The sequence below is a fragment of the Octodon degus genome, unplaced genomic scaffold, assembly GCF_000260255.1.
Source record: "Octodon degus isolate 3935 unplaced genomic scaffold, OctDeg1.0 scaffold00034, whole genome shotgun sequence".
NCBI classification, from domain to species: domain Eukaryota; kingdom Metazoa; phylum Chordata; class Mammalia; order Rodentia; family Octodontidae; genus Octodon; species Octodon degus.
This window is the reverse complement of record NW_004524610.1, coordinates 18,319,210-18,344,936: the sequence shown is the minus strand read 5'-3', so window position 1 is coordinate 18,344,936 and position 25,727 is coordinate 18,319,210. Positions and strand designations below refer to the sequence as shown.

The 25,727-nt window shown below is 37.6% G+C and overlaps 1 protein-coding gene and 2 pseudogenes across 1 annotated transcript in view; all 3 read left to right on the top strand.

Moving 5' to 3' along the window:
* LOC101560048 (V-type proton ATPase catalytic subunit A) overlaps nt 1–8,540 on the top strand; it is a gene marked incomplete at its 5' end in the record, with an annotated part of 46,244 nt that extends 37,704 nt beyond the window's left edge. The window contains 2 exon segments of the mRNA XM_012514546.1: nt 3,789–3,994; nt 8,157–8,540. Of these exon segments, the coding sequence (XP_012370000.1) occupies nt 3,789–3,994; nt 8,157–8,540 (590 nt within the window).
* On the top strand, nt 7,950–8,882 carry LOC101589251 (annotated as a pseudogene).
* A 7,475-nt stretch (nt 8,883–16,357) lies between these two features.
* LOC105742058 lies at nt 16,358–16,840 on the top strand (annotated as a pseudogene).
* Nucleotides 16,841–25,727: the final 8,887 nt, after the last annotated feature.

The following is a 25,727-nucleotide window of genomic DNA, read 5'->3' as shown; positions in this document are numbered from 1 at the left end:
TTTTTTTTTTTTTTTTTTGTGGAACCGGGGATTGAACTCAGGCCCTTGCACTTGCCAGGGAAGCACTTATTCCACTGAGCCATCTCCCCAGCCCCAGTTATCAGTCATTTAACCTCACGTAGATTCTTAGAAAAACTAGTTGAGTGAAGTGATATATCTGGACTAGTATTTGAAGGATGTACATTTTATCTTTTCTACTAGATTATGGTATTTGATTTTTAGCCCTAGCAAACTAAACCAGTCTGAAGTGTTTAGGGTAGATAGGACCTGAGTTTCTTCAAATTATTATTAGTGATTTTCCAACTCAAGTAGGAGAGAGAGGAGAAGACTAAATATGTGAGGACTTTTTCTAAATGCCATCATTAGGTGATTCTTAAAGTTGCTGGAACACTACACTGTCATCTGTCTCAATTTTGACAGTCTTTGGTTCCTGTAATACTCTCCATGATTTGTATTTTTCTGGGTTCTCATCACTTTATTCAGTTCCTAAATGGATTAATTCAGAGGTCTTGTAAAGCTTTCAACACTATGCAGAACATCCATCAGCAGTGATTGTTGTGGTAGTTTGGCAGACTTGAGTCCAGATCCTCTGGTCTAGTATTAGGAAGGTCAATAGAACAGACTGAGTGAAAGAGCATTTCTGTCCCTGGCAGGGGACTTATTCAAGCCAGGTAAACAGATAAAGAGAAAACTCACCCACTAGTGTCATCCATTTGTAGAACTTTTATTCTTAGGAGGTGGTATTATAGTGATTTGTATTTAGGTTTAAAGGTGTGGACATTTGACAGACCAGAAAATTTTAAAAAGCAACAACAACAAAAAAAAAAAAAAAACACAGGTTATACATGATTGCCTCAAGGATAGGATTTTGATCAGCTGTGAGAATTTAAGCAAAAGAATACTTTTTTGTGTGAATAATAGAAAGCAAAAACAGTGTCTGACCTTTTTAAAAGATGATAACAAGAGCATTTCATGCTTGGCTTCAAACAAAATGTTAAGGAAAACAGACAAATATGTATACAATGCATATATGTAATTCGTTGAACTTCAGGTTAAATTATTATAGTTAACTGGATGCTGACCTGCTTACCTTTAAAAATATGTGCAATCTCTAGCACAGCTCCTTTTCAGGGAATTTTAAAGCCTTATGGTCTCTTAAAGTTGTTTTCTCGAACATATGGATCTACCTGACCTGATACATCACCTTCTTACCCATCATTTCCTGAAGCCAGTAGCTCTCACACCAGATCCAACCAGGATCTTGTTCTTTTTATAACACACATTTGCCCTTTTTTTTTAGGTGTTCGATAATTACTGTCAATTACATGGTTTTTTTTTTTTCATGAAATAACTATGAGTTGGAGAGATTTATATGATTTAATTATTATTTTGCCCTATTCCTTGTTTTCATTATTCCTAGGGCTAGACTGGTTTACCTCCTGCAGTTACAGTATTTTTTAAATTAATTTTAATGAGAGAAATAGCAATGAGATAGTTTCATAACAGGTTAGTAAGACAGTTACAATAATTAATACATTGCATATTGTTGTCTTCATAGTAGTTACTCAAGAGTACAAGATGTAGACACAATATCTTGTCTAAACACTATTAGTACAAATCTTTTCTCTCATTGAACTAAGAGAAAGTAGCTGTATATCTATGCTATTTTATATATACAGATTATATATATATATTTTTTCTTACTACAAAATGGTCTTCCTTTATATCCCCCTTTTTGTTGTTTTGTCAGAGATGTGTTCCATTGCCATTCAAATATTGTAGGTGCATGAATTCAGCAAAATAACCCAATATAGTCCAATAGTCCATAATAGTAATGAGTTATCAGCAGAACTGGCTATGTCAGAAGTTGCTGACTTGAGCCTTTTACAGCTCAGCATATTAATATGGCTTTACTTTTTATACCTTATTTTTATACTTTTCTGCTGAATGGTTAAGACCAAGATAAAGCCAGACCTATATAACAAAAAATGTAACTGTTGTGTCTGACAAGATCAGTCAAATCCTCTCAAGATTTACTCTGAAACCATGTACAGCAGTTTGTAGATCTTTTGTCAGTCAGCCATTTGTTTTTTGTTTTTGTTTTTGTTTTCATGAGCAGAATATATTTATTGAGGGGGAAAAAAAAGCTTCAATTTGAGAGAAGGACGGGAGGGGGGCCTGAAGGGGTTGTCCCCGGGAAGCTGTCTCTTCCGAGGACTTCTATAGAGGAAAACCATGTGGTGAGGTGGGTCTAAAGTGATGGAGAAGACATGGGAACTCAGGTGAGCATGAGGTGGGACAAAACTATGGTCAACCAAAGAGATTACAAGCACCATTGCTCAGGTAAAATTGATTAAATCCAGTACCAAATGGGGAAGCGACTCAGGTAGCAAGTGGGCATGAATGTGGGACAGGGTCTCTTTCTGTTGGGGGTTGGGTAGTGACTCAATTGGGCTCTTTCAAGGTGATTGATACCTATTTAGAATATCATTCCCTAGGGAAGTATATAGCTGTATTTCTTCTATTATCTTGGTCTTGAGGTGTGGCTCATATGGGAGTGTCTGTCCCTTCCAAGTTGCAAAGTCACCTTGTCTTCCATCTTGTCTCCTTAAGACCTGGCCTGTCTGACTGCCTGTAACATTTCTATCTAATTCAGCTGCCTACAACATTCCCCCCATGAAGAAGTAACACAAACTGCTGTGAGGGAACCATGGGCGATGAGCGCTCTGGCTTCTTCATGCAGCAAGGGGTAGTAGTTGTGAACTAGCAGTCAGAGATATTTTCCAGATGTTCTATCCAAAGGCCCTCAACAGACACCAGGCATTTTTATCTTTTTTTTTTTTTTTTTTTTTTTTTTGGTACTGGAGGTTGAATTTGGTACCCTGCACTTGCTAGGCAAGTACTTATTCTACTGAGCTGTCTTCCCAGGCCATTTTTTCTTGAGTAAGTACAATAGCGTTAAGTTGGGAGGAGACAAAGCCAAAGAAACAATTTAACATCCATGGGTTAAATAATCACAACAGGATAGTTATGAATGTAATCAAAGATTTGTATCAAGTACACAGTAATGTCTTCCCATAAAAATGATAAAGATAAGGTTCAGGGGACCTCAGTATCTCACATACCATTGATTTACTATCTTGTAAACAACTAGAGCCATTAGCAGAAGGACCTGGAATGTAATAACCTTTTACAATTTGTAATTATAAAAAGACTACTCAGAAAGTTTGGTAGATCCATTAGCAGATATCTCTTAAATGTGGGGTTTAATCCCTTTTATCTTCCATGGCCATTGGGTATTGTCTCAAATAAACTGGCCTACTCTTACGTCTCACCAACTCTACCATTATTGGGGGTACATGAATTGTCAGACCTAGGGAAAGCATTGAGTACTCTCCAGTTTGTAAGTGAACCACTGGCTGGGTAACTACTGAAAATTCTGCAGAAGCATCTATTAAAAGTTTAATAGGCTTTCTCCTTATATTGGCAGTTAACATGGATTCCCTCAGGCTGAGAGGGGAAGACCCATAGTATCAGCCATCTGGATGAGTCACAGCCATTGCTTGACCAATTTGCTCTGTGTGAGAGTCTAAGAGAATGTTTTCTATCTAAGTGACTCTCCTTAGGCACACTGCACATCGTCAGTCACTCTCCTCTGTCGCCCCATAATCTCCTTGAACAGAAAATATGAGACACCACTGAGTTACAGGATGTTGCAGTACAGGTTCAGCTGTAGTATTTTATTTAACATAAATCCTACTCTTCTCTGATTTTTTTTTTAAATTTAGGTTCTAAGGCCCTGGAATATTCCAATGGAATTTTTGATTGTCAGTCTCCTACCTCTCCATTCATGGGAAGCTTGCGAGCTCTGCACCTTGTGGAAGATCTGCGTGGATTATTAGATATGATGGAAACAGATGAAAAAGAAGGCTTGAGATGCCAGATCCCAGATTCAACAGCAGAGACAATTATTGAATGGCTTCAGAATCAAATGGTAAATATCTATATGTTACATATCATTTATTCCAAGTTTCAGAACATACAATAGCTATTTAATAAAACAAACCAAAAATAAATTATGGCACTATAGGTTTGCTTTTCTTTTATTCCTTATGAAATTCTAGTTCCTTTTGACTGTGAGAGTAACTTCTTTTAAAAGTACTGTTACAATATATTTCATGAGTGCCGACAGGTCGCCTGCATCTACCTAGAAAAATAGATTGGCTTTTTTTTTTTTTTTTTTTGTGGAACCAGGGAACTCAGGCCCTTGCTGGACAAGTGCTTATTCTACTGAGCCATCTCCCTGGCCCTGGACCGGATTTTAGATTTTGTATGTTGTCTATGTCTTAAAATTTACAACCCTGTAAAGAAAAAAACCTTGAGTACAGTATACATTTTCTTAATAATAATGGGAATCTCACTAGAAAAAACTCAGTAGAAATTGTAAATGGAAAGTGTACCAAGTACATATTTCAAAAAGTAATGGAGGTTTGTAGCAGTTTTTAACATAAAGTGCCATCTACTGGTGTGTGAAATTCATTTCAGTTTCAATGCTGGGGATAAGTTGTGCCCTTGTACTTTGAGTGGTGGTTTTTTGTTTGGTTTGGTTTGGGTTTTTTTGTTTTTGTTTTTTTATTCATTTTGAGTGGTGTTCTTTTCTTTTTTTTTTTTCTTTGCGGAACTGGGGATTGAACTTAGGCCCTTGCGCTTGCCTGGAAGCGCTTATTCTACTGAGCCATCTCCCCAGCCTTGAGTGGTGTTCTTATGAATAAGGTATCTGTCTCAAAACTTCACATGTCTAAGCTGTCCTTTCTATAGGCCCAGTGATAAATACCATGGCTTTTACATGTTGAACACATGAAATTTAATGACAGTCACAGAAACAGATTCAGTCAAAGGGCAAGATAGAAATAGTGATATTTTGTAAATGATTAAAAGATACTCTTTTCAGGAAGACACATAAATATGCTTATTTATATAAACACTAAAGATTATATGAAAGAATCCTGATCTGCTCTGAGAACCTCAGTAATACACCTTACATTTTCATATAAGGTGGCCAGCTGGTGCTCTCAGCCAGTCCTTTGCCAAGTGATATGTCCACCCCTAATTTACTTCTCCATTTCTGAGTGGAGATAGTATGGTTCTTTTCATGGTGGTGTAGTCAGCCACACAACCTTAACAGTTGCAGATAATCAATTGTTATAATTTATATTAACTCTGTGTCTCCTCCAGTGTCTTTATGTGTTTGGAATTGCTTCATTACTCCATGTTTTCCTGACATACAGAAATACAGGGAGCGAAGAATTTTCTTTCTTTTTTTATTTTTTGGTGGTACCGGCAATTGAACTCAGGACCCTGCACTTGCCAGGCAAGCACTTATTCTACTGAGCTATCTCCCCAGCCCTAAGGAATTTTCTTGTGATACAACACAAGAACCTTTTCTGAATCTATATTCAGAAGCCAGCAGTGTAGCTATGATCAAGTTGAGCTGTATTTGAACTTCTGACCTGTGCTCATTACATTTCCATTACCACGTGCTTAATTTGTTCCATTGAAATATTTCTGATAATTGTAACAGGTGGCATGAAAATGATGCTGTCATCTGAGAGTAAGCTAGTTTATGTCACTTGTCTTTCAGAAATAGGTGGTGACCTTACTGATCCTCAGCATGGCCTCCAGGCCTCAACACTGGCTGTGCTTTCTGTGTGGAAAGCTCCTTCCTGAGCTCTCTCTTACCTCACAACCTTCTATTTACTCAGAAGCCATGTTCCAGTAGGCCCTCACCACCTCATCTAAAATTATATACATTCATTCCTTCTTCATTTTTTTCTTAATATTTCACGTATATGTATGTTGTCTCAAATGACAGCATCATTGTCACTGCCACCTCTTATAATTCTCAGAAATATTTCAGCAGAACAGATTAAGCACATATATACGTCACTTTTATTTCATTTGTTTTCTGTCTTTCCAACCAATGTGTAGGCATTGTGAATCAGAGAATTTTACCTTTAAATAAAACAAAAACAAAGACAAATCACAGTATTCCTGATATCTACATAATTCCTAACATACCATGGGTGCTCAATAATTATGTTTATATGGCCAGGGTTAATCAGTGTAAGCACCTGCCTGGCAAGTACCAAGTCTGGAGTTCAGTCCCCAGTACTGCAAAAAGTAGTAGTAAAAATGATGATGATGATATTGATGATGGTGTTTGCAGTAAATAATAAGTAATACATATATTCAAATAAACTGAAGTTACTTGTTTCAAACTTACTCTGAGGGCTGGTGAGATGGCTCAGTGGTCTAAAGCACCTACTTAGAACAAGCTAAGCTAAGCAAAGCACATGGACCGCGGTTCAATCCCCCAGCACCACATGCCAGCCAGCCCCGCCCCCTGGTGGGCTGAGCTGGCCACACACACACAAAATAAATAAATAAATACATACACAAACTTACTCTGGATGAATATTGGCTTATTGATTTGTAGTTTTGGTTGTTTTCTCTCTTAGTATTTGCCATTTTAAATCAACAAAATGACATACTTTACAGAACCTATGAATATTCAGTTACCTTATTAGAAATAATAACAAAATAGAGTAGATGTGGATCTAGGGAAAAAATGTTTGTTTTTGTTAAATTTATTTATACTTATCTAATCTATTTACCTATTGCCTAGTATTGATCCCAGATCTTCCAAATTAAATATATTTTCTCAGGGCCAGCCAGATAGCTCAGCAGACTAAAGCGCCTACTTAGGCAGAGCTCAGTGGCCAGGGTTCAATACCCTTTTTTTGTTTAATTTTGTTAGAGATGAGTATTCCGTTGCCATTTAAATATAAGAATGCAAATAGCTCAGCAGATTAAAGGGCCTGCTTAGGCAGATGCAAGGGTCTGGAATTCAATCCCCAGGCCTGCCTTGCCAGCCCCAACCCTGGGGCACACTGAGACAGGATTGAGACGGGGCGTGGTGATGTCACGCCTGTAATCTGAGAGTTGTAAGAGGCTGAAAGCAGGAGAATCACTAAGTCCGATCTACATAGTGAGTCCCTGTAGACCCTGTACTAATAAAAAATAATATATTTTCTCAAGCATTCAGAGAATGAAAGAAAAAAAGAAGGAAGTTTGCAAAAACCAAAGCATGAAGAACAGCAGGGATAGGTGTTTAGAATAATAAAGGCATATGTGTGAAATAAGTAATCACTGTGTCCTTTCCATAGTAGACTTTAATGTTAAATTAAAAGAGAGCCTCAAGGAACATTGAGAGTCCAAAAGGTGCAGGATCTTATGCTTACAATTCAATAAACAATGTGTGAAGTCTCACTGTGTGGTGTAAGCTGGCCTCAGACTTGGTGTAATCCTCCTGCCTTAGCCTCCTGAGTGCATTGCCACATGTAGCTAGTGATTTATATACTTAAACTGAGAATACTATTATGGACTACTGGACTCTTAGAATATTTTGCTGAGTTAACACACCTATAATATTAAAATAACGGAACTAAACAAAAAAAAGGGGATACAGGTGAATGTCCATTTTTGTATCTGTGTATTCAAAATGGTTAGAATATATAGTTACATTCTTTTAATGATTGGAGGGATTTGTTCTAAATAGTGTTTGTAAATAGGATATCATGTCCGCATCTTGTATAGCAATTTACCACTAGGAAAAATGTATGCAATGTGTTAATTATTGAAACTGTCCTACCAATTTAGTTTGAAAAAAAAAAAAAAAATGAGAATGAGCATCCGCGCTGCGTACCACAGGAGGACGTGAGGGTGAGTGGGCCGTGCCAGCGCACGGAGGCTGCGGCTCCCTGTATGCAGCTGTGTCTCGGCCTTCCCCGGGGCGTGCTACATCTCCTTCCAGGACTGACGCCACCTGCTGTAGGGGGCAGCCAAGTCCGCGTCCGGCCTTAACACCCAAAGGACATGCTGGAGACAGAATGAGCCAGAGGGACACTCTGGTGCATCTGTTTGCTGGGAGATGTGGTGGCACAGTGGGAGCTATTCTGACATGTCCACTGGAAGTTGTGAAAACACGGCTGCAGTCGTCTTCTGTGACACTTTATATCTCTGAAGTTCAGCTGAACACCATGGCTGGAGCCAGTGTTAACCGAGTAGTGTCTCCATGACCCCTCCATTGTCTAAAGGTGATCTTGGAAAAAGAAGGGCCCCGTTCCTTGTTTAGAGGATTAGGCCTCAATATAGTGGGGATGGCCCCTTCCAGAGCACTATACTTTGCTGCTTACTCCCATTTCAAGGAAAAGTTGAATGGTATATTTGATCCTGATTCTACCCAGGTTCACATGATTTCAGCTGCAATGGCAGATTTTACTGAAATCACTGCAACCAACCCCATTTGGCTTATGAAGACTCGAGTACTGCTTGATGCAAGGAACCATGGGGAAAAGCAAATGGGTGCTTTTGAATGTGTCCATAAAGTGTATCAGGCAGATGGACTTAAAGGATTTTACAGGGGCATGTCTGCGTCCTATGCTGGCATATCAGAGACTTATCCATTTTGTTATTTATGAAAGTATCAAGAAAAATTGCTTGATTGTAAGACTGTATCAATGATGGAAAGTGCTGAAGAGTCTGTGAAAGAAGCATCAGATTTTGTGGGAATGATGCTTGCTCCTGCCACCTCAAAAACTTGTGCTGCAACTATAGCATATCCACATGAAGTTGTAAGAACAAGATTACGTGAAGAAGGAACAAAATATAGATCATTTTTTCTGACACTGTCTTTGGTGGTTCAAGAAGAAGGTTATGGGTCACTCTTCCGTGGTCTAACAACTCATTTGGTGAGACAGATTCCAAACACAGCTATTATGATGGTCACCTATGAATTGGTGGCCTACCTAATCCATGGATAACAGCACTGGCTCCCATGCTACAAAGGAGGGAAGACCAAAAGATTACAGTGGATCATGGAATGTTGGAACCAGCATGGTGGGCAGAAGGAATAGTAGTTTGGGAACATGTACCATAACTGCCTGAAATGAAGTTTGGTTAAGATAGCCACACCATATTACTTATGGTGTAATGTGGAAAAACCTCAGCCACCTCTAAAGGAAATGCCTTTGGAAGCACGCCTCTGTTAAAGTTGCCATTTTCTGTATGTGTTCACCAGATACAGTTGTGTCTATTGACCTATGACACTGAGATACAGTGTTGATTCCATGAGCATTTTTCCAGTCTCCTAAACAAAGCCATCCTTAAATATATACTGTAGCCATCCAAATGTAGTATTGACATAAATATATAACTTCTGACTTTCAATTCCTATAATATTCTAAGATCATAATAATTGGTTGATTCTCAGTATTCCCATTTTACTGAGATGACTTGGCACTATTTTAATTCAGTTATTTGGCACCAATAATCACTATTTTTGACTACCAAGGAACTATAATCTAAATATTATGTATTAAAATGTTTGAGCCTCTTCAGCTAACAGGTGCTTGATGTTGAGCATAATGTGGACTTCAAGTTGTTACCATATTAAGAAAAAAGTTGTTACCATATAAGACTCATGTAATACTTTGCAGAATATTGTCTGCAAAGACCAATAGAATATTGTCTCTTGACCATGTCAGTGATTTAAACATGCCCTTCTATCTTCTCTAATGTTAAAGAAAACAAATGAATGCTTTTTTGTCTTTTCAGAATTTATTAGTTTTGAACATGAATTATAACCCATCATACCTAGATATCATTTTAACTTAAATTAGAAAAATTTACGGCTTTTGAATTTTTGTTTGCTTCACATTAAGAAATTCGACCTGAATTTATTTCTAGGTCAGTATAGATTACACTTATTTGGTAGAAACAATGATGATTTTCACATTGACCCTTACAAGTTTTTTAATACAAAGTTAGTATCTGGAGCAGAGCCAGTATTATAGAGGGGCTCTCTGCTATCTGATTCAGCAGTCAGTATTGTTAATTGACTTGTAAATGAACAAGTTTATTTTGACAAAGAAATTTATTCTGACCTAGTTTCCGGAGTGGTATTTCATAGAAAGATCCAGGTTCATTTGGGTTAAATGTGCTAATAGGATATAGTTTTTAAATTGTACTGTTGAGTCATCTGTACCTTTTCATACTTTCAGTGTGTCATATGTATGGCCTTTATGAAAATGTCTGCTGTAATACTGTTAGGAGAATTTGCCTATAAGTATTGCTGTGCTGATGTGCGAGACTTTGACAATTAAATTCCAGTGTGGTATTCACTTCAGGATACCTTAACTTAAAAAAATGAGAATGAGTAGTACATTTTAGCTGGAATTCATTGTCTTCCCTCCTCGGCTCCCCACCTCACTTGCTCCCGCACATCCTTCCCTTCCTTATGTACTAAGTACCACTGAACTGTGCTCTTAAAAATGGTTAAATTTTACATGTGCTTATATAAAATTAATAGCCAGTAATGGTAGTGCACCTGTAATCACAGCATGGGAAACTCAGGTTGGATCTTCATGAGTTCAAGACCGTCCTGAACTACATAGTGAGACCCTGTCTCACTATAAATGAATGTGAGATAAAAATTGATGTTATCTTTTCTGGAGGGTTAAAAACCTAAGTTTGCAGACCAAAATTAGAGAAAAAAGAGGGCCACAAGGAAAGCCAACATTTTGGCCCTAGCCTTCCAAGATCAATTACGACTCAGGACGGGGCCAGGGAGATGGCTCAGTGGAATAAGTGCTTCCCTGGCAAGGGCAAGAGCCTGAGTTCAATCTCTGGTTCCATAAAAAAAAAAAAAAAAAAAAAAAGACTCAGGACATATGAGAACTTGTACTGTAATATCATGTAACTTGGTAGTGTCCCAAACTTTCTGATCAAGGATATTATGGGGCCAAAAAGGAAAGTGATCAATGATGTAAAGTGTGCCTAAGGAGAGTCACCTGGAGAGAAAACATTCTCTCAGGCTTTCACAGAGAGCACATTGGCCAAGCAATGGCCGTGACTCATCCACATGGCTGACACTGACAAAGGTTCTACAATCTGAGGTACAGGATCTCAGGATAAATCCTGAGGGCATTTCACTGACCTTATCAGACCCAAAAGCTACAACTCTTGTTGCATAGGTCCTGCTTTACCTTGTTCTTAACCATCCAGCAGAAAAGTATAAAAACAAAGTATAAGAAGTAAAGCCATGCTGTTATGTTGAGCTGTAGGATACTCAGGTCAACAATTTCTGACATTACCAGTGAAACGTAAGATCCAATACTATTATGGACTACTGGACTCTGTTAGAATATTTTGCTGAGTTAACATACCTATAATATTCAAATAACGGAGCTAAACAAAAAAAGGGGATACAGATGAATGTCCATTTTGTATCTGTGTATTCAAAATGGTTAGGATAGATATATAGTTACATCCTCTTAATGAATAGAGGGATTTGTTCTAATAGTATTTTTAAATAGGATACCATGTCCGCATCTTGTACAGCAATTAACCACTAGGAAGAATGTATGCAATGTGTTAATTATTGTAACTGTCCTACCAAATTGGTTTGAAAAAAAAAGGAAAAGAAAAGGTTGCAGACTTACATCCGCACTAAGAGAAAGCATGAGGAGCTGAGCAACATGCTGGCTGCCACGAGAAAGGCAACTGCCAAGAAGGACTGAGTCCCTCTGGAATAAAGCTTTGCAGAAAAAAAATAAAATTAATTAATTAACAAAAATGTAAAAAAAAAATTTGATGTTATCTCAGAATTGAAGAATCAGAATCCTAGCCAAGGGCGGGCCAAATTGCTCAGCGGATTAAAGCACCTGCAAGCAGACACGGGCCCAGAGTTCAATCCCTGGGCCTGCCATGACAGTCCCAACCCTGGATCACGCTGAGACAACAATTAAGACTGGGCGTGGTGGCACGCCTGTAATCCCAGCTCTTGGGAGGCTGTAAACAGATGGATCACTATGAGTCCAATCTAGTAGTGAGACCCTGAACACCATGTAGACCCTTTCCTAAAGTACAAAAAAAAAAAAAATCCTAGCCAATCCTTCTTCTGTATTGTTATGGGGAAATTTCCTAAATAACAAATAAAGGAGCTACTGTAATTTAAAAAAAAAATCAGTAAATGACAAAGAAGGCAGGATTATATCTAGGCTGTTAACAGATGCAGGCTCAGGAGAAAAATAGATTGAATTTTAATGTTGTCTTGAAGCCTGAGAAACTTGTAAGACTTGGGAAATTTTTCTTTTGTTTCTTTTCTTTTTGTTTTTTGTACTGAGAATTGAACCTAGAGCTTCACACATGTTAGGCAAGTGCTCTACTGCTGAGCTATAGTTCCTTAACCTTTTTAAATTTTACGATGCCCATTGTAATCATTTAAATTTACTATAAGCTTCTCTTCTCGATGGTTAACAACCTATGTTTGCAGACCAAAAATTAGAGAAAAAGGAGGGCCGCAAGGACAGCCAACATTTTGGCCCTAGCTTTCCAAGGTCAGCGAAGACTCAGGACATAGGAGAACCTGTACTGTAACATCATATAACTCAGTTGTGTCCCAAATTTTTTGATCAAGGAGATTATGGGCCACCAAGGAAAGTGATCGATAATGTAGAGTGTGCCTAAGGAGAGTCATATGGAGAGAACACATTCTCAGGCTTTCATAGAGAGCAAATAGGTCAAGCAATGGCCTTGACTCATCCACATGGCTGACACTGACAGAAGATCTACAAACTGCAATACAGGGTTACAGGATAAATCCTGAGGGGATATGACTGACCTTTTCAGAAGGATTTTTTTTTTGTGGGGGGGGAGGGGGTGGGCACTGGCTCAGAATTCCTTCAAGGCAGTTTTGGCTGGCTTGAGTTCTGGGGATCGAACCACAGCAACCTGAGGCTGACTGTTTTGTTGAAGCAGGCACTTAAATAACTGAGCTAAGAGACAGGCGCCCATGACTGACCTTTTCAGATACAAAAGCTACAATTCTTGTTATATAGGTCTTGCTTTACCTTGGTCTTAACCATCCAGCAGAAAAGTATAAAAACGAGGTATAAAAAGTAAAGCCTTATTATTATGCTGAGCTGTAAAAGGCTCAGATCAACAACTTCTGATATTGCCAGTCATATGGAAAACCCACTACTGTTATGGACTACTGGACTATTTTGGAATATCTTGCTGAATTCACATACCTATAATATTTGAATGACAAAACTAAAAGGGGATACAAATGAATGACCATTTTGTATCTGTATATTCAAAAGAGTTAGGATAGATATACAGCTACATTCTCGTAATTCAATGAATAGAAAGATTTGTTCTAACAGTGTTTGTAAATAGGATATCATGTGTGCATCTTGTACAATGAATAACCACTAAGAAAACAATATGCAATATATTAATGATTGAAACTGTCCTACTAATTTGATTTGAAACTATCTCATTGCTATTTGTTTCTCAATAAAATTATAGAAAAAAAATTAAAAAATGAATTAAAAAAATGAATAAATTTACTACATTACCTAGGTTGGCCTTGAATATACAATCCTTCCACCTCAGCTTCTTGACTAGCTAGGATTGCAGGTACAGTATGTGTCCCCATGATCAGCCACAAGGAAAATTTCTGAAGCTGTGTCTAGTTTTTTTTCCTATAAAATCTGGGTGGTGATTTCTGCCACACATCATCATGAGGACCCCAGGGTGATATATGCTGAGCCCTGGTCAGTACACCTGATAGATGACCAGTTAAATCCTGCCCAGAGAAGGTGGCACAAGCCTGTTATCCCAGCACTTGGGAGACTTAGACAGGAAAAGTGTTGCAAGTGTGAGGTCAGCTTGGTCCACATAGTGAACTCAAGGATAGCCTAGACTACATAGAGACCTTGTTTCAAAATAAATATGATTCTGATAGACAGAAGTTAGAGGTGAAAGAAAATGTTTAACAGGGCCCTTTTGCATTGAGGGAGAGAATTGATCCAGTTACAAGGGAATTACTTAGGTTACAGGTTATCTATACATTTCTCACTTCTTGTGGCAAAAGTAGACACTTCTCAGACTGTGGAAAAGCTTTTACCATATTTTACAAAAAACTGTGAATTATGCTAGTTCCATATGCAGGCTTCATTAATATTTAATAATGGCCAATCTGAGAATGAAGGTGCTCTGTTCATTAGTGCCATTGAACATTTAAATGTCAAATTATTATTTTGTCCAAGCAAGGATGATCCTCTGCTTTGTGTTGGATGTAACTTATTTCTCTATTACTAATTACTACTAACTCTTTAATGGTTCATGTGATTGAAAGCTGTATTTAAAAAAAGGAAAAAAAAAAAAAAAAAACACTGGTAGCCTACTATAATGAATAGTATCTGCAGCTCTAAGCTTCTATAAATGAAGAGATTTTTCAGGTTTAGAGATTTGTTTTTTGCACTTAAAAATATTATTTACTATAACATACTTGGGTAGGGATCCATTGGTTTCTCAGTGTACCATGGAAAAGAATTGCAAGAATGAGGAAAAGATAGGAGGCAAGAGCTGGTTTCAGGTGGAGGCTTGTTTTCCTGATTCCCAAAGGACCTCAGGCACAGTAAGGGTGTTTATTTAAACCTTTGCGAAGTTAGTATCCCTTGATACAAGGTTGCCTAGTGACTAATAGCTAATGTTGACCAGACAGGATGATTTTCTCAAGACTGAGGAAGCTAAACTGCTCTAGGCAGTGAGGCCTTGTCCTGCCCTCTAATATATGATTAATTTCCAGCTTTAGCTGTTCCCAGCATACTTGTTCAGTTCCTGAGGCAGAATAGAATTGAATGTTTTGATCATGAAATGCTGTCATATGTTAACAAAAATAAATAATGGATAAGCTCCAGATTAAAGACAAAATAGAAAAATATGTCTAATTGTTGGAGTTGAGCAGGTAGTTTTAGTTTGCTTTAAGATCTAACTTGCCCTGAAACATTTGTATTACATTTTTTCCATTCTTTGAAACTGAGTGACCTTGGTCCTCATTAGCAAGGGGAACAATTGGCAAAATTCCAGAAATCCCTGATTATTTAGTACTTTTAATTGTGAGCTTATCTCAAAGTCAAAAGAGGGTACATACAGTTTTCAACAAAACACATGACAACACTGATGATAAAACTCTAAGCAATCCTGATTAATGAGACAGTGAGATATACATATATATATTAGAGATTCTTGACTGGCTTCTGACCCATCGAATCACTATAATTATACCAATCTTATTTCCACTTCAGTTAATTAGACGCTATCAATTCCAAGTGCACATTTAAAAAATTTCTGTAAAAGTACTAATACTCATAATTTAAACAGTTCAACAGTGGAACATTGTTCTCTCCAGAGCTGTTGGCCATTATCCCTGGGTCTCAACACCCAGTTGCAGTCCATTCCCATTCCACCATCCTCTAACCCTGCTGCTCTTTGACCGTCCTCTTTTTTCACATGTGCCTTCACAGAATGCTTCTTTAGGCCTTGGAAAACTAGATGCATCTTAAGATTGTACCCGGAAGAAGTCAAAATCATGCAAGTTCCAGCCACATTCTCTTTGACAAAGGAGCCAAACAGGTTCACTACAAGAAAGATAGCCTGTTTAATAAGTGGTACTGGAAAAAATTACTTTCCACATGCCAAAGACTAAAACTAGTCCCATGTTTATCATTAGACACTAAACTAAGTCAGAATGGATCAAAGATCAAAATATGAAAGCAGCCAAGTGTGGTGGCACATGCCTATAATCACAGCATGTGGGATGCTGAGGCAAGAAGATTGTTATGAGTTCAAGGCCAGCCTGGGCTGGCTACAAAGTGAGCTCAAGACCAGTCTAAACTGAATAGTGAGATCCTGTCTCAAAAAGATTTTAAAAAATAAAAGCAAACAAACCAACCCTAAATATTAAAACAGAAACAGTAGATCTGCTGGAAGAGAAAAAGGAAGACTCTTGAAGACATAGGTGTAGGCAAAGAGTTCATCAGCAAAACCCCAATCACAGTTAATAATTAAAAAAACCAATAACTGGGATCCCATCCTGTTAAAAATTTTTTCACATTACTCTTTAATGTAACAATACAATAGAATTATATAGGCAAAGAAGGCTAAAAGAGTGTAGTGGTAGGCTAGGCCCTTGTGTAGATGTTGGAAAGGAAAATTGAAAAAGGAAGAAATTGAGCATAAGTAGAGATGATAATTGTAGGTATAAAGGAAACAGAAAATCAAAGTTTCAGTGTAGAAACTGAATGATGAGCTCTTAGCAAATAAAGTCGCATTTCCCTTAGACTGACAGGGAGAAAAATGAAGATGAAAGAGGCAACATATAATATTCTGCATGAAGAACAAAGTTTATCTCTTTTCCTCATGGGCTGTCTGAGGCTCCATTGCCATCATGAATGGCACAGTAACTATCCAAACCTGGAAATTCATGACCAACCGGCTTCTTCAAAGGAAACAAATAGTCATTGATGTCCTTCACCCTGGGAAAGCAACAGTACCTAAGACAGAAATTCGGGAAAAACTCGCCAAAATGTACAAGACCACACCAGATGTCATTTTTGTGTTTGGATTCAGAACCCAGTTTGATGGTGGTAAGACAACTGGCTTTGGCATGATTTATGATTCCCTGGATTATGCAAAGAAAAATGAGCCCAAACATAGACTTGCAAGACACGACCTGTATGAGAAGAAAAAGATCTCAAGAAAGGAATGCAAGGACAGAATGAAGAAATTCAGGGGCACCACAAAGGCTAACGTTGGTGCTGCAAAAAGAAATGAAGTGGCAGTGAGCTGGAGATTGCAGAACAGCCGAAGAAATAGAGATTCTTCAGTACCTTTCTGCAGTGACTGCGACTTTTTTCAGGAGAGGATTTAATAAACTGTAAAACCTTCAAACAAAAAAAAAGAAGAAGAAAGTTTATAAGGGGGTTCACATAAGGTGGTCTCCCCTGTTTCCAACTTAAAGGCTCTGAGACCACCTCCTAAACAGGACTAAAAAGCAAATAGCCCAAAGTTAAACTATAGAGTATGGGATAGATGGTAGGGGAAACATAAGTAAAAGTCTTGTCAAGAAGGAAGGCCTAGGGGCCGGGGAGATGGCTCAGTAGAATAAGTGCTTCCCTGGCAAGCGCAAGGACCTGAGTTCAATCCCCGGTTCCGCAAAAAAAAAAAAATGTGTTCGTCTTTGTTGTGGGTTGTATCTAGATGTTCCCCCAAAGCTTAATACACTCATAGATAGGGCTTTTGGAGGTGGCTGGATCTAGGGTAATGACAGTGACTCCAATTCCACTTATTTATCATGAAGTGCCAACACTACGATTAAACCTGAATATCCAGTGCTTGGCTGCTGGGACACTTTGGCTTGCTTACTGCATGCCCACTGTGACATGTGTGCCATAGGTTTGCCAACACTGGGCTAAGTAAGGTGTGGACTTTTAATCCACTTTTAATGTGTATTAAAAGTGTGATAACTGGATTAGCCAACTGATTGGTTTAGCATAGTTCTGGTGTGGATATTAGGAAATCCCTCCCTACATGTGGGTGGCAACAAACAATAGGCTTGAAGCCAAAATGGAATAATAGGTAAGGGAGAATCAATGCTCCAGCTTCTGTGCTTCTTACTTGACATGCTATAGGCTGTTCTCCCCAACTTTGGAGCCAGCAAACTGTGGACTGGAACCTTTAAAAACTGTAAACTCAAAATAAGCCTTTCCTTCTTTAACTCATGGACATTGGATGTTTTGTCCCAACAACAAGAAAGTAACAGATATTCTTACCAGATTAGTGTATAATGCTGAGACACTAGCTGGCTATATGGCCTAGAAGCTTTTGAAACTTGCTTGTGGAAAGAGTTTGGACAGGTTTGGAAATACTGGCCGAAGAAGCAAGCCTAGCATGTTATAAGCCACGCTTGTTGAGAGATTCTGGTCAGAGTTCAGAAGAGACCAGAATGTTAATTATAATGCAGCTGGAGAAGACCAAGGCCCCATTGGGAGATGGACTCTAGACCATGTGTGTTATGTTCTAACATAAAATTTGTCTTCATTTTGATCATGTCATGAGACTTTATGGGAGACTCAGATTAAGAGCAGAACACTGATTAATTTTGCAGAAGAAACTTCAGGGCAGCCTAATGTTAAAGCAGTTGTGTAGCTGATGTTTGGGGTCCAGCTGTACCTTGAGAATCAAGAGCAAGTGGCCCAGCTGAGTGATTTAAAAACTTAAGATTGACGAGAAAGAAAGCTCTAGGAAAATCATGGCTTTCAAAGATGGAGTGGAGAAGAACTTGCTCGCCAAAATGATTGGCATTAAAAAGCCAAGTACTGGAGCCAGGGCGATAGCTCAGTGGCATAAGCACATGCCTGGCAAGTCCAAAGACCCGAGTTCTGTCCCCAGTACCATATGTCAGCAATAAGAGAGACTGAGACATGAGGATCACTACAAGTCTGAACTGTAGCAAGACACTGTGTCAGATAAATAATTTTTTTTTTTAAAAAAAGCCAAATACTGCACCAGGGATATAGCTCAACAGTACAGTACCTGCCTGGCAAATGTAAGGTCCTGAATTCAATTCCTAGTATCAAAAATTAAATAAAAAATAAAATAAAAATCCAAGTATTTTGGAACTGGACAGTAGAGAAGAGGGCCTGAGTGTATCACAAGAATCAGCAGTATTCTATCCCTTGCAGCCTCAAAATTAAAAGTCAGAGTACAGTGGTACAGAATGGCATGAGTCAATCCAGACACTCAACTTCTACAGCCAAGAGAGAAGGAAGCCTAACTACTGTTCTAGTTAGTGGCAGATCTTGACGTCATCTACCAGCTGCAGATTTTAGGTGTATGTAGAGTGCAAGACTTGTGGAGTCAGAAAGGCTGCCACCCAGATTTCAGAAGGCCTGGAAGCCAGCCAGTGTGCTCCTGAGAGATCAGTGTGAAAAGCAGAAGGTGTGTTGGACACCACAGAAGGTTGAAGAAGCCAAGAACTTGGATTTTCTGTGGAAAGCTGCCAAGAGTAAGCAAAGTGGACCCAAGGGAGAAGCCACGAATGAGAACTGTGACGAGCTGTAGGAGTGAGGCCACCCAAATGCTTTCAAGATCAGTCTACTCACAAAGAATTCAAACACTGCTGAGACATATAAATAGTCTAAACTTAGTCCATTCAGGGAGATGCCTGCTGTAATGAAGGTTCCTCTCTCACTATAACTGGCATATGACTAAACTGTTAATTCAAGAGAAACTTAAATTAGTTCCCAGTAGAAGTAAACTGTAAAGCATAAAGAAGGAAGGAAGGTGAGAAAATAGCCCATGCAAAAGGAATAAAAATAGTGTGTAACATCGCATGCCATCTTTGGAGAGGTTTTGGTTGATCTTGTAGGCAGAGAACAGGAATCAAAGGAAGGATTAATGTGGTACCAAGTGTGTGCTGAAGATATTTCCTCCAGCAATCTGAAAGCAAAGGTAACAGGAGTAGGCAGACTTATCAGTAAACATATAGATAGGAGAAATCTTTAAACTACTTGAATAACAGCACAAGTATGTCACTATATTGGTGACTCTTAAATTTCATTTTATGTTCCTGTGATAACTATTAATGTTTACATTAAACTAATCTTGAATATTATATGCACTTATTAATAACAATACAACATTAAGAAACATTCATTTTGAGTCAGTTTTCAGCATTTTGGAGAACTGGTTTTAGAGCATCTCATGTCTTATGTACTTAGCAGCCTAAGAGTAAATATTGCTAATCTACCTATAATTTTTTCCAGTTAGAAAAAAATGGGGCTGGGGATATAGCTCAGTGGTAGAATACATCCTTATATGTATCAGGCCCTGTGTTCAATCCCAACATCTCAGAAATGAGGGAGGGAAGAAAAGGGGATAAAAGGAAGAAAAGTTTTGAAGAGAGAAAGAAAGAAAACATTTTGTCAGGCATTATGGTCCATTCCTGTAGTCCCAGCTTCTGGGAGGTTGAAGCAGGAGGACCACTTGAGCTCAGGTGTTCAGGGCTAGTCTGGATAACACAGCAAGATCATGTCTCTTAAAAGTTCTTGTCTGTACAGAACAGGAAGTGTTTTTTCCTACTTAATGAAATGACATGCATGCTTAGAAGAAGATGCTTGGGTGGAACTTTAAAACATTCCTGTTAATGTTTGTAATAAAATAAGGAATTTAAAATTCTATAGGTCTTGTCTTAGCAGTTTCTTAGATTGAGAACATGTATTATATATCCTGGCTGTTTTCCAAAAAACTGTCCTCCAGAAGTTATGTAAATTACATTTTAATGATGGTCTCCAGGGATGAAAGTCATTCAGACTACCCTATCAGACTCTTAATAATTTAATTCTAGGCACTTAACACCATAAGCAGAACTACACTGCAATAATTATACAGGTATGTGATCAAACAGCTCTAAATATACATTGTGCATTCAACTAAATTAGCTTCTAATTCTGTTGTGGCCTCTTAAGAAATGTAATCTAGTACAGTCCTAGGTTTTTAGGAGAATCTTAAAATAGTGTTTCTTCTGTTGTTAAAGCTCCATTTATTTTGTTTTCTCTCCTGTAAACATATGACTTTTATTATTCCTAAAACTAATACTAGAAACTACATTAATTGAAAAGGTAAAAACAGTTTACTTTTACCTAATATTACTTGATTTTGGAAAAATAATAGATGTTAAATCAGATATGCCCCTGGCTAAGAGAGTATACTGTTTGTACTTTTCCTGTTCCAAATCTGTATGTGTGGGGCCAGGGAGATGGCTCAGTGGAATAAGTGCTTCCCTGGCAAGTGCAAGGGCCTGAGTTTAATCCCCGCTTCCACACACACACACAAAAAAATCTGCATGTGTTACTGCTTTCTTAGTTGAACACCAGAAGAACTTACCTATCCATTTTTTTAATTAATTTTATTGAGAAATAAATAGCAATGAGACAGTTTCAAAATCGATTAATAGGACAGTTTCAATAATCAATACATTGCAGATTGTTGTCTTCGTAGTAGTTATTTCTAGTACAAGATGCAGACATGATATCCTGTCCAAACTACCTATCCATTTTGGATCCCAGCTAATTTTAATTACTTATTTTTTTGTTGTATTTGAATGAAGAATCAGGAAATTTTATGAGGATTTCATATCATGTGACTATGCATTATGTAATGAGATTGGAAGAGATATCACATATACTACATTTCAAAATAGCATTTTAATCTCTTCTGCTCTTTGTGAACCTATTCAAATGTCTCTTCTGACTTGCTTGTAAAACAACTGAGAGAAGATACTTACTTATTTTCTCAGTCTATACTTTTTTCTTTTGGCATTTATACCATGTGTAAATATACCCAAATATGACTTAAAAAAAAGAATCAGTACACACCTATAATCCCAGCTATTTAGGAGGCTAAGGCAGAAGATTGAATATTTGAGGTAATCATAGGCAACATACCTGGATCTTGTCTCAAAATAAAAAATTAAAAAAGTTAAGAGATACAGCTCAGTGTTAGTGTCCCTCAATTTTAGCTTCAATACAAATATATAAATAAATAAGGTGGGTGATAAGAAGGGCAGCACACTGAGCCAGATGCTACACAGTTGCAAGATTTTCAGATGCTACTAGAAGCTGAACATAACTTTATATGAACAAGCCAACTTATTAGAAGTTAATGAAGTCAGTACAGAAAGTAAACATAATCAACTTAGAGGTCAGGGCTGCCAGGGGAAGTCACTAAGGGCTGAGCCAACATTGAATCTTCTAGGGGAGGACAGAAAGTCTTCTCACGCCCCATGACTTGAAAGAGATGGGAAGGCTTGTCCTGTGAGTGAGAGACTGAGTGAGCAGGAAGAAGGATGTGGTGTAAGTTGCCTCTGCTTCCGAAGCATTGCAGCCCCAGATGTGGCAGTTGAGAATGGAGGTGATGGGAATGGCAAGGAATCCCCTAGAATTAATGACTGAGCATTAAGGGAAAAGAGGTATTGCACCCTACCACACATTCACAAAATGTTACGCATCTAGGTGTACGTGTGTGTGTGTGTGTGTGCTTACTAAGAAAGCCAGTAACTACTGTTGTTTAGGCCCATTATTTTGACCTTAATTTGCCTTTTTTGAAGAGCATCAATTTTCATAATTTTTACTTTCTGTGTTAAATTTAATTCAGGCTCTTTGAATTAAAGATAGGAGAGTTGACCTTGCCCATATTATTTCCTTTTTCAGACAAATGGACACCTACCTGGAAGCGGAGATGTGTATCAAGAAAGATTAGCACGTTTAGAAAATGATAAAGAGTCCCTTGTTCTTCAGGCAAGTGATTTTGAAATGTCCCTCTTTTCTTATGAAGTTAGGCCCTCCTAACTTTAGATCAAAAATATTTTTAAAAGGGCCAGCCAGATAACTTGGCAGACTAAAGGGAGCAGGGTTTAATCCCCAGTGTACCATGCTGGCCCCACCTCCAGTTGCACTGAGACAAGCGACTGAGACTGGGTGTGGTGGTGCGTGCCTGTAATTCCAGCACTTGGGAGGCTGAAAACAGGAGGATCACTATAAGTCAGATCTGTGTAGTAAGACCTTATAGACCCTGTACTGAATACGTGTGAAAAAATGTGTCTGTTTTAAACATGTACAGGCTCTTTTTTCTTGTGATTGTTCCCTAAAAATATAGTGCAGTAACTGTTTACATTGTACAAAGTAATTTAAAGATAATTGAAAATATATGAGAAGATATGTATAGGTTACATGGAAATACTATATACCATTTTATATAACAAACTTCAGTGTCTAAAAATCTTGGTGTTTGTAGAGATCCTAGAACTAATACCATGTATATACCAAAAAAAAAAAAAAAATGTACTTATAAAGAGTATATTAGGGGGGCTGGCGAGATAGCTCAGTGGTCTAAAGCGCCTGCTTAGGCAAGCTTAGGCAAGCACGCAGGGACCTTGGTTCGATCCCCAGCACCACATGCCATGCCAGCCCCGCCCCCAGGGTGGGCTGAGCTGACCATAAAAAATAAATAAATAAAGGAAACCAAACAACTTAAATAAACATTAATTAAAAAAAAAAAAAAGAGTATATTAGGGGCCAGGGAGATGGCTCAGTAGAATAAGGGGCCTGAGTTCAATTCCTGGTTCTGCAAAAAAAAAGAGTATATTAGACTGAGGTGGTAAATTTAGATATATAAAACAAACAGGCTCCGAAGGGAAGTAAGTTCAGAATGCCCTTTGTGCACAGTAGGGAGTAGTGAAGACTTGGAAAACAGTGGACACACTGTCTAGAAAGAACAGTGTTTGGCCTCTGCTATCCAAGAGCCAATTTGAGTACATACACAGTGTCATTTGATCTGACTTGATTCTTGAATATATTTTAATATACAATACAAACTGATACATGAATATCTGTACTACAGCAACATTTTATATTTCTGAATCTGAATATATATTTAATTTTTCAGTTTTTAAAGTGATAGCATGAACTGGTATTAAGTATGAAAAAATCCTTTAAAGACTTCTCCAAATATAGTTTCTCTAACAGCAATGGAACACCCATCTCTGACAAAACAAAACAAAATGGAGATATAAATAAAGGACCATTTTGTAGTGAAAAATATATATATATGTCTATATTCAAAATAATTAAGATAGATATACAGTTACTTTCTTAGTTCAGTAAGAAGAAAGGTTTGTACTAGACAAGATATCAGTCTGCATCTTGTCCTCTCAGTAACTACTACAAAGGCAACAATATGCAACATAATTAATTATTGTAACTGTCCTACTAACCTGTTTTGAAACTCCTTCATTGCTATTTTCTTATTAAAATGAATACAAAATTTTTAAAAATAAAATTAAATTGAATTATATCATAGGCTAAACAAAATACAACAGTCAGTGGAGTCCTACATGTAGCCTAATTTGTTTCTTCATGTTTTAAATGATAAACAAATGTTTTTCTCTGATATTTTGAGCCCCATGAGTTAAGGTTTATTTATTAGAATGGTGATCTTTGAATAGAAACTAAAAAATTTACAATATGTACTGAGGAAGAAGTCCATCAACACTTTTTGATGGACCTTTTAGGGTGTCATCTTGTACTCTGACAGGTTTTTTTTTTGGGGGGGTGGAGGGTAGTATTAAGATTAACATACACTGTGCCACTGAGTCACACCACAGTCTTGTACTTTGGCTTTGAATACATTTCTTATCAGTGTGATATTGAAAGACCTCATGTAATAAGAATTTCCTGGGTTCTTTCCTTTGCTCTTCTTGAAGTGTCAGATATGAATAGTCCTTGATAACATCACATGTCTTCTTTTAATCTCTCATACTTTTTCCTATACCTCCAAAAATTTAGATATGTTGTCTCTCATAATGATTGACATAATTTTAGTCTATAAAGTATTCCCAGTCACCAGTAACTTTCTCCTACACTGTGTTAGAATACTTAATCAAAAAGGAATATACAGGGGAGGGGAAAGAAAAGGGAAAAGAAGTAATATATAAATAAGAAATGAAAGACCACTATCATTAATTACCCCATTTTTTTTCCTTTGCCATCTTCTGAGATCATTCCAACTTCTGTTGGATACATATAGAAAAATAAAACACATAGTCAGACCCAAATTCTTTATAATTCCTTAAGAGTGTTTTGCTCTAAATGCAGGTAAGTGTGTTAACAGACCAGGTGGAGGCTCAAGGGGAGAAGATTCGAGATTTGGAATTCTGTCTTGAGGAACACAGAGAGAAGTTGAATGCCACAGAAGAAATGTTACAACAGGTATGCACAGCAGCAAGCCAAGGTCTGTGGGGAGTGAGGAGAGTCCCTTTTCACCTATGTTATTTGAAATGCTATTTTACTCTGATTTAATAGTACATTTCCAGATTCAGTTAAACTAACACATTTTAAGCAAAAATTTAAAGCAGTAGGATCTCAAAACTTACAGGCAAAGTGTAAAATGTTTATTTAATTTGAATAAAACTTTAGTAAGATTTTGAACTGATTTTCTTTTTGCATTAATTTTCCTGATTCTTACCATGAAAATATATTTTATGATTAAGAAAGAAGATAAACATCACATATGACATTTGTTATTGGGAGAAACACACAGTGCTCCTTTCTGAGAGGCCCTTCTGCTTCTGCTACCTCCTATCTAAACGAACAGTACTGCTTAGGTTTTCCTGCTGTTATTTCTTTGCTGAATGACTTTTGATGAGTTCTTAACTACTCTCATCCTCAGCTTCTTCACTTGATGAATGAGGATAGTAAGAGTTATTGCCTCATAAGGTTTTGTGGGTAGCAAACTATTAATATACATAATCACATAAGTACATAGTATATAACATACATAGTGTTCTCGTCCTCACCAATGTTATTGTCTGGCTAAGTAAATACTATGGGAAGGGAGCTGGCAGAGTAGTTCATTGGTGAACTATGGGCCTTGCAGATGTGAAGCCCTGGCCTCCATTCCCAGCACTAGGGAAAATAAAACAGATACAGTCTATGTATGTGAATGTTTCTTGTATGTCTTCCCTAGTAAGCTGATATGTGTATAGTTCTATTTAGAGAGTAAAAGTATTTAGTAATTATTCTTTACCACATCCTATGCTTGATCATATTGCTTTACAATTATAAATGACACACATTCATTCGTAGCCATTTATAGCAAAACAATTTTTAAACAAGTCTTTTAAATAATAGGAGCTCCTGAGTAGGACATCCTTAGAAACCCAGAAGTTGGATCTGATGGCTGAAATATCTAACTTGAAG